This window comes from Peromyscus maniculatus, chromosome 6, assembly GCF_049852395.1.
Source record: "Peromyscus maniculatus bairdii isolate BWxNUB_F1_BW_parent chromosome 6, HU_Pman_BW_mat_3.1, whole genome shotgun sequence".
In the NCBI taxonomy this organism is placed as follows: domain Eukaryota; kingdom Metazoa; phylum Chordata; class Mammalia; order Rodentia; family Cricetidae; genus Peromyscus; species Peromyscus maniculatus.
In genome coordinates this window covers 103,031,885-103,044,186 of record NC_134857.1, presented here as the reverse complement: position 1 = coordinate 103,044,186, position 12,302 = coordinate 103,031,885, and the positions used below count along the sequence as shown (strand labels likewise).

At 42.1% G+C, this 12,302-nt stretch overlaps 1 protein-coding gene across 8 annotated transcripts in view; it reads right to left on the bottom strand.

Annotated features, from left to right (window-relative positions):
* Positions 1-12,302, bottom strand: part of Sec24d (SEC24 homolog D, COPII component) — a 101,704-nt gene that overhangs the window by 27,983 nt on the left and 61,419 nt on the right. For all 8 annotated transcript variants that reach the window (XM_016010109.3, XM_076574919.1, XM_076574918.1 and 5 more), the window contains exon 11: positions 5,579-5,703. In XM_016010109.3, coding sequence (XP_015865595.1) covers positions 5,579-5,703 — 125 coding nt within the window. The remainder of the gene's footprint in view (positions 1-5,578; positions 5,704-12,302) is intronic.

Here is a 12,302-nt window from a genome sequence, read left to right as displayed (position 1 = left end):
TCAGCTCCTGCATGATATTTTTACTGCACATCCTACAAAATCTCAATGTAACAATAGTGAGATTTTAACAATATGCTACAGAACATATAATAGCAAGAACTACATAATAGTACTTATATATAAGATGTCTTGTGGTGGTCATGATAAAAAGATGAAATCTCTAAAACTGCAATAAACAGGATCTTTTCTTCCAGGAATTCCAAACAAGTTGTTAATGTTCCAGAAAGTATAGGAGAATGAACTCATTCACCTCATCTGTAATGAAGATATTCAGAATTCAGCAGCACAGGCTGCAGTTACCTGCTTACTGACTGCATTTCTGCCCACTTCCGACTACCTTAAAGTAAACTATCCATGCCACAGCACTCCAGGTTTCAATGGGAGATACTACACAGCGCTCAGTGTCTCAACGACAGCCACAAGAAAGGCACACTGCATTTCCCTTGACTCTGCCATTTCAGTGAAATTCATCTGCTTAGGATACTTTTCTGAAGAAGAAGGGTGTATTCTTCTCATTTCTGAATTTTCTCCCTAGTATAAATGATGCCTTGAGGCTATGGTGGTGTTGTCCATAACCCCAGCACTTAGGGGATAGAGATAGGAATACCAGGCAATTAGGGCCAGCCTCAGCTACATGAGAGTGTCTCAAAAAACTCAAAATAATCAATGAATGAGGTGTGTGTGTGTGTGTGTGTGTGTGTGTGTGTGTGTGTGTATGTGTATATGCACATGCACGCATGCGTGATTATATATGAGCAACTTGAACACAAGGAAAAAGGAAATGGAAATGCCCACCAAGAGATATCTCCGGTGGAAACGTCAGCCTCCACTGCAGACTGCTGAGTCCAGGCTGACAAGAACTGGTTTTTACCTGTTTCACTACTTTCTTCAATGTGGTTTGTGATAAATGGGTAACGTTTAAAAGGTTCTCATTACCTATTGCCAAAGCAACGAGTAAATGCTTACATTTTGGACATTTGCAATGCTTTCAGAAGTGCAAGTTCCCATCCCCTTGGTTAAGACAGGTATGGACACACACAGCTGCCTCCTGAGCTGTGTGAATTTCACACGAGCAGCTGCTACGCTACCTGCTGCGCCACCCTAGGTGACACTACACATACACGACACTGCTTCTGGGCTTTCTCTGCTTCCCTGTTATTAAAAGCTTGCTTGTCAAGACCAAGCATAAATTCTTCCTCCTCTATGAAATCTCCTGAGGCTGCCAGCTAGAAGTAATTTCCTCCTCTAGATTCTGTAAAGCGTTTCTTAGTGTACAGCGCAGCTGGAAGTTAATGGAAGGAAATGCCCAAGACTTACCTACCACCAACCCCGGGCCCCGGGCCATTCCACAAAGTGTACTGTGGTGGAGGATTCGAGTTTTATTGAGGATGACTTACACGCTGGTGAAACACAGGACTGTGGGACGGCAAATCAGAGCTTGTAACAGTTAATCCTGATTATTAACTTGACTGGATTGACAATCAACTGCCCCAAAGATTTCTGGGCATGTCTGTGACAGATTATCTAGATCAGGGCAAAGACCCATCTGAATGTGGGCAGTAACATTCCTTGGGGGAGAGGTCCTAGACTGGATAAAAAAAAAGATAAAGCTGGGCTGGAGAGATGGCTCTGTGGTTAAGAGCATCTAGAGGTCTTGCAGAGGACCCAAGTTCAGTTCTCCGCACCCATATCAAGTGGCTTACAACTTCCTGCAACTCTAGCTCCAGAGGAATGTGAATCTTCTGTAGAAGCCTCTGTGGGCACCTGCACTCGTGTGTACACACCCGTAACTGACAATAAACAAATAGAGAGAAGCAGCACTGTACAGTGGTGTTCATTTCTTTCTGCTTCCTGACGGCAGATGCAATGTAGCCAACCTGGCTTGCCTCCCCTGCCGTGATGTTGTGTACCCACAAACTGTGAGCCAAAATGAACCCCTTCCTTCAGCTGCTTCTGTAATAGAAGTCTAAAGGTAAGCCATGCTGATGCAACCCTGGTTTGAAATCAGGCCGGCTAGGAACACTGACATGTGCAATGAGAAGATGCTGCAAATCATGGTGTTTTTTATTTGACGAACAGTTCACCAGCCCATCATGCATTCGCCTATGTTTCCTAGTAACCTTTCATTGCATAAATAAAGATGTCTGATAAATCATGAGGGACTGATTCTCTTTTCATAGTCAAATTGCATGCAGTCAATAAGGCAACATACACAGAGACACACACACAGACACACACACACAAAGAGAAAGAGAGAGACTCACTCCAGATAGGTACCTCTCCCTGGACTTGGGCATATTCTACATAGGTGGGAAAGAGCATCTTGGGACCCACAGGGATAAATGGCCATCTAAATTAACATTTTAAAAGAGCATCTAATCGGAACATCTCACATCACTGTAAAATTTATCACTCATCTTCATAGAAACATGCTTTTTAATTTGAGAAACAACACAAAACTTTTCAAAAATTTCTTCACAAAACTGTCCTAAAATTTTCTCAACACTCTAACATGTCACATGAAGAAAACTGCCTTTCCCCATTAATTATGTATAACTCTGTGGGGTACATGAAGGACTCTGCATAACTCTGTGGGGTACACGCAGGACTGTATCCTAACTATGGGATACATGCAGGGCTGTATCCTAACTCTGTGGGGTACATGCAGGACTCTGTATTACTCTGTGGGGTACTTGCAGGGCTGTATTATAACTCTGTGGGGTACATGAAGGACTCTGTATTACTCTGTGGGGCACATGAAGGACTCTGTATTACTCTGTGGGGTACATGCAGGGCTGTATCCTAACTGTGGGGATACATGAAGGACTATAATAGTCTGCGGGGTACTTGAAAAGCTCTGTACAACTCTGTGGGGTACTTGAAGGACTGTACATAACTCTGTGGGGTACATGAAGAGGTCAGGAATTAACGGGCCTTCCTCTTCTGCTTTGCAGCTACACTCTTTCCAACAGCAGCCAGATTGTTTAATAGTATGAATCTGGCAGAGCAATACCACAGACACCGGTAAGCAGATAAACCACAAAATTCCAAACCCATGAATTTTTGTTAATTTTAGACAGTTGTTTTCTTTTGTACTGCTCCTGTATATGTAACATACGTGTGTACAGGTATGTGTGGAGGCCAACAGACAGCATGGGATGTCATCCTCGGGATGCCAGCCACCTCCTTTGAGACAAAGTCACTCACTGGATCAGCTGCCAGCCACAGGCCCTGGCATTCTTACCCGGGTCCTGGAAATTGAACTCAGGCCCTTGCACATGAAATAAAATAAAATGAAGGCAAGTGCTTATAAGCTGAGGCGTCCTGCCAGCCCCATTTCCAATAGTCACTTCATCAACATTGGGAAGAAACAAAAGTCGAAATAACCCAATGATCTGATATGAACAACGGGTGAAGGCTTTTAAAGTTTTTCTTCTTTGTTCCAAAGAAGTCAGAGAATCTAAAAACTTTTCAAGGCCAGATGCGAATTCAAAGTCAAACAGAAAAGAAGGGGCTTTTCTTTTCAGAGAACTCAGAACATTCTAGAACACCAAGCACATGCAGACTGTTTTGCAGAGACCATGCAAAACATGTCACCCACTACAGCACAAGACAAGCCATCAGATCAATGGGACAGTCTTACTGTAAAGAAAAAAAAAAGATAAAAAAATAAAGCCACATATGCGCAGAGACCAAAACCAATTTCAGTCCAAAAGCAACCAGGTGTTTTTTTTTTTTAAAAAAAAATGTAGACAGCTGGCTTGAAAATGCACAGCTCAGAGAGATTTGAATAGCGCCGGAGAGTCAGCAGCTGTGACCTTTGACTCTTCCCTCTCGTCTTCTGCCAAAGTCACACATCTGCTTCAGGGGGTGCGGTTACAGTGGGTGACAGTGGGAAGACCAGAAGGTGTGCTTTCAGATCCCAGACCAAAAACTGCCAGCTTCAACACCACCGCTCCTGGTAAGGAGCACGGGATTTGCGGAGTGACTGCCGGTGAAGATAGGCCAGCCGGACCCAGTGGGAGACAATACAAGAGGAAAATGGTTCCATTCTCAGAAACGGGAGTGGTTCCTTATAAACTACCCCTTTCTTATAGACTGAATGTGAAATTCAGATTTGACCTCGAGTCAGCCCATGGGCAGGCTCCGTGACGAGGCACATACTATCTGGCCTCGAACAGAAAACCGGTCCGTCTCAAGTCCCTCTGAAACCGACATGAGACAAAAGCTGTCTCAGGACCTCTGGGCCTTCGCCGCCCCCTGCAGCTGGCTCCAGCTGACTTTTCACCTCAGGCCAGCCTGGAGTCACCTCAGTGTTTCTCAAACATCCCCACGGCTTTCCAAACCATCTCGACACTATTATGAGTTCAGCTTAACAGATACAAACAAAAGTGCTCCTGGGAGGTCCAGAGCCCACTCGTCCTCCTTCCTCAGAGACAAAGCATCGGGTTTGATGGAAAGACTACAGAGGAGCAGGCATTCCAAGGCCAAGAAGCACCGTGGCTGAGGAGTTCCTCCTCACCCAAACTCCCCTGTCCAGGACAGACAGATGTCGCCCTGTGTGTGCAGCAAGCCAGGGAGGAGGTGAGAGGTATGGAATGCACATGTCCTGGTTTCCCCCTCCTCTGAGCCTGGCCTCTCGGCAGAAGACAACCAGGCTCCATGCTCGGTATTAGCTCCAGTTCCAAACAGCTAGCTTGTGCACAGAGACAACCAGAACTTAGCTATGATCTTAGTTTTAGTGGAAGAGACCAGAGAGAAAAACAAAAGGATACTAATAGCTTCTTTCTGCCATTTTCTTTCTAATCTCTCTTTGAGGGTTTTATTTACATAAAAATGCTTTTTGTGCACCCCTCTCTGACTTTTCAAAGCAAATCTGGTTTACTTTTTTCCTGCCGAATTAATTTAATGTAAGCTATGCATGCAGACAATTCTATTTGTGATTAAAATTGCCATCAATTTTGTTTCCCTTTCTCGTCTAGAGCAGGAAGCATGCCAGCAAGCCTTCTAAAGCAGGCTGCAGTGGTGAAGGACAGGGTAGAGGCACCTGCTTCGCTGCAGGTGCATGAAGAGCTGCTGCCTTTCCTTCCAAGAGCTGCTTGCTGGAATGGCAGAGAGGCTCAGCTCCCTGACACGGCTAAGTCAGGACACACAAGCAGCAAGCAAGGATGGAGCTTGCTCCCCTCGTCAGGGCGGAAGGGAATCTGGCTCAAAAGCTTCCCTCCCTTCATACGACCATCGCTTAGGTTTCTGGACCCCTTTGGACTCTGCCACTCTCAGCAACCACCAGCTTTTCTGTAACGGGCTTCCCAAGTTTTCCCCACAGCCTCACTGTTGGGATTCTCCTTGTCATTTATAAAGTATTCTGAGATGCTCCATTTGTCTGTACTGTTTTTCTTTCTCTGTTTCCTTTTTCTTTTCTTTATGCAAACATCCACCTTGACATTTTGGATAGTCAGAGGAAGGGTGAAGTTTGGTTTATAAGTACAACGTTCCCATTAGCCGATGATGTTCACCAGCCAGTCTGCACCAGCTCGGGGACACAGTATACCCCACAGGAGACCAGCAGTTCCCTTACTTGGGCAGTCTCTGCAGCACAGTCTTCAGCTCTTCACAGATGAGCTTGACCAGTCCATTCTTTATGTTACTGTAGGAGACGTCAATCATGAAGATAAAGGCTGGGGGCTTGGGCGGCTTATTCTTCTGCAGGAAGGCAAACACATCACACAAGTAGACACAAAGTCAGTATGTCTCACAGTCAAATGTAAACAAACTCTGAGGACTATTAGATGCTTCGGTCAATACTTAGGATATAACATCTGTGAATCAATAACATGCTCGGAAACTCAGTCCCTGATGCTAGTTAATAAATAAATAAAAGAAGCCGCTTAGTTTCCAAGTTATGACATGAACTTTCTATTATATTTAAGAGAGATGGCTCACTTTCAGATCTCCAGAGACCTCCTACTGTGACTGCTGAAAGGAAGTCGAGCATTGGGCCTCTGGGCCAGCCTTGCATGCAACATGCTCCCTTTTAGGAGGAAATGTATTTGGGGCCCTGAAAAGGAATGCTAAAAAAGGAGTACAATTGGAAATTAACATTTTTGGAAAATAAAACCCAAGCCTCATTAACTAGGATATCGTGATTTTCAGGTCTCTTGCCAGTTCCTTTGTTTTTAGATATACTTTTGTTTTGTTTTGTTTTTGAAGCAAGGTCTTGCTGTGCCTCACGCTGGCCTCAAAGACTGTCCATTCTCTTGTCTAAGGCTCTCCAATGCTGGGGTTACAGGAATCTACCAACACACTCAACGACAGATACGAAAATGTCTATTAAGATTTAACTGCATACCTTCAAAAATGTACATTATAAAATACTTTCAAAACTCACTTCAGGTCTGTGGTAAAGAAAAAAAAACGGTCCCTTTCCTATGTCTTTGCAGCAGTCACTGTAACAGAAAGCAGCTGGTAAAAAAATGGGCTCTCACTCTTTCCCAGTCTGGCCGCTGTCCAAACAGCTCATAAGGAAGTGATCCTTCAGTTGGGATTTATAAAATGTTTGGAAAAGAAAGCCGCAGGCAAATATCATCAGTGACCTCCACTAGAGAGTAAAGACCCAAGACCAAGAGTTTTTCAACTTATGGTAAAGCACAAAAATGTTCTAAAATTAAAATATATTTCCATTATTAGATGATTAGATGATAGCGGTTACAAATGATCTCATTGATTCAGTCTGTATCTACTATAACAGACATAATACCATTCTAATAAAATACCCCATCTCAAATAAAAACTTATAAGACTCAAAATTCAATCTGAAAATGTCACTTTTCCATATCCCAAATCAGAACAGCCAAGGAATGAGGGAGCTGTGCCGGTCAGTGTCTACATGAGAATTTCTTCTGAATTTCCAAGTTCCATCTCCTCTATTCCATAAAATGGGTTATACCAGAGAACACAGCAGCCATTCTCATTAATTAAAGCAAAGCCTCTTGGTGACCATCCCAACTGTATTATATATTCTCTCATAATACATTCCCCATAAGTCACTCCTCACTGACCTGTTCCATAGCCAGCTTGTCTCTCTAGGAAGCCGTCACCCACTAAGACTTGTCCTCAACATGTGTAAAGTTAATCTGCCATTCCTCCACACCACATTGCCTTCTGGGTTCTGTCAGGAACAGCACTTCATGACAACTCAAAGGCTTCAGACCTGAAACTGGACTTGACTGTTTTGTTTCCCTCAGCCATTTTTCTTTCTTTCTTTTTTTAAATGGTTCTTCTGGTCACTTGGTATGGACCCAGCACCGCCCCCCCCCCCAGCTCTTTCCCATAGACCCTCTCAGCCTTCCCTTGTGTCCATCTCCATTCTTTGTGTCAGCCACCAACCTGCAGAAACACTTGGTACTAGAGACCCACACCCCTCTGAACTGAGACACCAGTAGACCATCTTCACTCTTTCCTGTCCTCGACTCAGGTCCTCTGGACTCACTCTCAGCCCTGCTGCAGCTTGCCTGCAGGGATCCCTCCTCTTACTCAACTGCCTACCCTAGGGATTCTCCCTCTTGGTGCAGACCCAGGGTCCCCATCTCAGCCTTTCCTCCTAGAGCATCCCCATCCCTCTGTGTCATGTGCCAACTGGCAGACACGTTCTCTATCAGGAACCCCACAGCCACCACGCTTACCTAGGATCCAGAGTGGGCAACAACAACCAATGAACAGAACATCCACCCAACAGAGACAAAACCAGATATCTACAGCAGGAAAAAACTTAAACACCATAGTTCCAAATGCCTGGATCCCAGCACAAAAACACAAATATGAACAGCCAAGACAGCATGCCTCCTTCAGAAACCAGCAACCTACTGAGAGGATATAGATTAATGCCTTAATGAACACTGAAAATACAAACTGCTGAGTGAAATAATGAAAACATTTCAAGATAGGAAAGTAGAATTTAACAAAGAAATAGACCCACTAAAGCAGATGTTCTCAACCTGGGAGTCAAACAACTCAACAATAGGGGTTCCTAAGACCATCCCGAGTATCAGATATTTGCATTACAATTTACAACAGTAGCAAAATTACAGTTATGAAGTAGCAACAAAAATAATTATATGGTTGGGGGTCACCATAACAAGAGGAACTGTATTAAAGGATCGCAGCATTAGGAAGGTCGAGAACCACTGCATCAAAAGAAAAGCCAAACTGTAATAAAACTGGAAATGAAACGTTTAGAAAGTCAAACAAAAACCTCAGAGGTAAACCTCACCACAGAGTACAAGACATGGAAGAGAGAACTTTGGGTGTTGAAGACAAGATGAAAGAAATGGGCACTTCAGTCAAAGAAAATGTTAAATCTAAGAAAATCCAAAACAAAAAACAAAAAACCCAGGGACAAAACATCCAGGAAAAGTTGGACACAATGACACAATGAAAAGCTTAAATCTATAAATAACAGGAATAGAGGAAGGAGAGGAAACCTAGGTCAAAGGCATAGAAAATATTTTTAACAAAATCATAGAAAACAAATTCTCCAACCTAAAGAAAGAGATGCCTATCAAGGTACAAAAAGTATATAAAATGCCAAAAAAGAACAGAACAGAAAAGAAACGCCCATGACACATAATAATCAAAACATTAAACATACAGAATAAATTAAGAGTATAAAAAGCTGCAAGGGAAAAAGACCATTAGAATAACACCTGACTTCTCAAGGAAAAATCTGAAAGCCAGAATGGCCTAGATGGGTATTCTACCCATTCTGAGAGACCACAGATGCCAGCCCAGACTACTACACCCAGAAAAACTATCAATCACAATCAAAGGAGAAAGAGAATCATTCCATGATAAACCAGTTTAAACAACCTCTACCTACCAATCCCCACCCCACAGAAGTTTAAAGAAGGAAACTTGAGTCTGAAGAGGTTAACTCACCCAAGAGGGCACAAGCAATAAACCACCCAAGAACAGTAGACAACATGGAATTGGTTCCTTGAAAAAAATAAATAAGACTGACAAAACTTCAGCCAAGCTAACCAAAATATATAGAGAGGAGATCCAAATGAATAAAATTAGAGAGGAAAGAAGAACATTACAACAGATTCCAAGGAAATACAGAGAATCACAAGTACATACTTTAAAAATCTGTATTCCACCAAACTGGAAAACCTAAAAGAAATGGATGAATTTCTTCATATATATATATATATATATATATATATATATATATATATATATATATATATAAAAGACCTTCCAAAGTTAAGTGAAGATGAAATAAACAATTTAAACAGACCCATAATACCCCAGTGAAACAGAAGCAGGAATTTAAAATATACCAACAATAACAATAAAAAGTAACACACACACACACACACACACACACACACACACACACACACACACACACAAATATAGGGCCAGCTGAATTTAGTACTGAATTCTACCAGACCTTCAAAGACAAACTAATGCCAATACCCCTCAAACTGTTCCACTAAATAGAAACTGAGGGAACACTTCCTGTGTCTTTTTATGAAGCCACTATTGCCCTTATACCAAAACCACACAAAGATCCAACAAAAACAGAAAATCACAAACCGATATCCCTTGTGCAAATCTTTTTGAGACTCTGATTTTCTTTGGAGAGTACATCCAGAACCTGATTTCTGGGTCACAGGACAATTCTAGTTGTGATTTTTAAAAGAGCTGTGATGCAATGCTCATTTTTTTTTCCTACTTGTACTACTACACTTTGTAGCCTTAAGTTTCTCAGGTCCCACCTGGGCCCCCATGGTCCAGACAAATCTCTGTCACTCCCAGTCCTGCAGCTGCTCGGACCCAAGTAAACACACAGAGGCTTATATTATTTACAAACTGTATGGCCTATGGAAGGCTTCTTGCTAGCTCTTTTAACTTAACCCATTTCTATTTATTTATAAGTTGCCACATGGTCATGACTTATGGGTACTCTCACATCTTGCTTTTCCTGGGGGCGCTGGTGTCTCCCTAGACTCCACCTTTCTCCCTCCTTGGATTTCCTGCCTGCCTCTAAGCTGCCTTTCTTTTCCCTGTTTCTCTCCTGTATATGTTCTTTTATGTATTGGAAGATGACTGGGATGTATAAAGGCTTTACCACATTGATTACATTCATACAGTTTCTCGCCAGTATGTGTTCTTTTATGCCTTTGAAGCTGAACCAGGAGGAACTCAGGAGCAGAGAACCTTCTGGCTACAATATTTATTTCTAATGTGCCCTTCTCATGATAGACTTCTGTCAGATAAAACTGGCCCACTGCACAGTATCTTCTGAGAACCACTTTATTGAGTCCTCAGAGCCCAGTGAACAGCATTATACTGGAGTTTTCAATGGCTGCTAACGGTGAATGGCATGTGTGTAGGGCGCTTGGCGGGGGGGGGGGGGGTATGGGTGTGTGGGTATGCATGCATGGCAGTAGAAATCAATGGAAACTACTGTCTCCCCATTTTTAATTATCCCCAATACTATTAAAGTAATATAAGCTCTCAAAAAGCTTGTCAATCCAGACTCTATAAAACTTCCTTTACAATGTGTACAAAAATGTAAAACCTCAAAAACACAATGCTAACCCAGTAGGAAATAAAAGGACAGATTTGTCTCAAAATACATCTTCAATTCACTTCTCATTCCCCAATATGAATTCCCAATATGGCTGCCATTTCCAAAATACTTCCAACACAGAATCAGAGTCCCCGGATCTGAGCCAGGACAGGGGTAAATACGGTTTATTTGACATAGTGCTATTAAAATACTTGAATTCATATGAGTTTTTGAAGAAAGTGGAATATACTCTCCAGCAATCTTAGTGCTTACAATGGGTCCACATCAGTTATCAACAATGTCTTCAGAGCCCCGGAACAGAAGTGACTGAATCATCCATGACTCTGTGACCCACTTCTGGTCACTCTGCAGTTTCAACTTCTACCTCCACAGTCAGTTCTCTGCTCATGGTTTATTTATTTATTTATTTATTTATTTATTTATTTATTTATTTATTTATTTATTATTTTTGTTTTTGTTTTTTTGAGACAGGATCCCACTAGCTCTAGCTATCCTGGAACTCACTGTTTAGACCAGGATGGCCTTGAATTTACAGAGCCCCCCCTCTGTCTCCAAGGTGCTGGGATTAGAGGTGTGTGTCCCTACGCCCAGTTATCTGCTCCTGATTTACATGCTCTTGACACTTCCTGCTCTACACTTTTCTGACCAGGCTCTCCTACAGCACTTTGGCCATTCTTCATTCACAGTGTGTAACATACTTACATTCATACTGTAATTACACATGCTTCTTTGGCATATTCTTGGAACTGTTTATCATATTGCAGATTTGGGGTAATCCTTACAGTACAGAGACAAATTGTTTGGACATGCAAGGTATCTAAGAAATGTCAAAATGAATTAAAATTAACTAAAAGAAAACCATACATTTTTATTCAAGAAGAAAAGCTGATAGTAGGTTTGTTTTGCCTCAGGGAAACTCCATACTGATTTTTGTAAAGCACCTGGCTATACACTTCACGGTATACCGACAGGAGATAGGGCTCTGACCCCACAGACACAGTTTCAGTGTGCCACCGTCACCTTCTGCACGTTTGACCTGTTTGATCTGCAGCTGAAGCTCTCTCACCTGTCCCCATACAATGTGGCACACAACATGTGGGCTGATTGAGCTAAATGATATAACATATATGTAAGAAGTATCTGGCAGGGACACACTTGGTGTTCAACAAATGCTAATTTTATTACCTAAAATCAACTTTAAGATTAACTAAATGCAGAGGAAAAAAGAATCTGTAATTCTCTTTTCAGTATATATAGTATTAAAATATATATCCAAAGCAAATAAACACCTTTTCAACATCCAAATCCCTAAGTCAACTCATTATTCTACTTCATTTACATTTTAGATTATATAAAACAGTGCGCATTTATTGTAAACTCTTGTGGGATATTAGTTGAAGATGATGTGTTATATTCATTTATGCTGTGAAATATCTGCTTAATGATGCAAAGATGTGTTGCATTCTTTTATGTTGCATTTGTTTAACTCGGTGAAGCTGTGTTACTTTGCCTGCCTAAAGCACCTGATTGGTCTAATAAAGAGCTGAATGGCCAATAGCTAGGCAGGAGAGGAATAGGCGGGGCTGCCAGGCTGAGAGAAAAATAGAAGGAAAAGAAGAGAAGAGGGAGGGTGGAAAAAAAAGGAGAAAGAGAAGAGGGTGCCAGAGGGGGCAGCCACACAGGCAGCAATGGAGTAAGAAGTAAA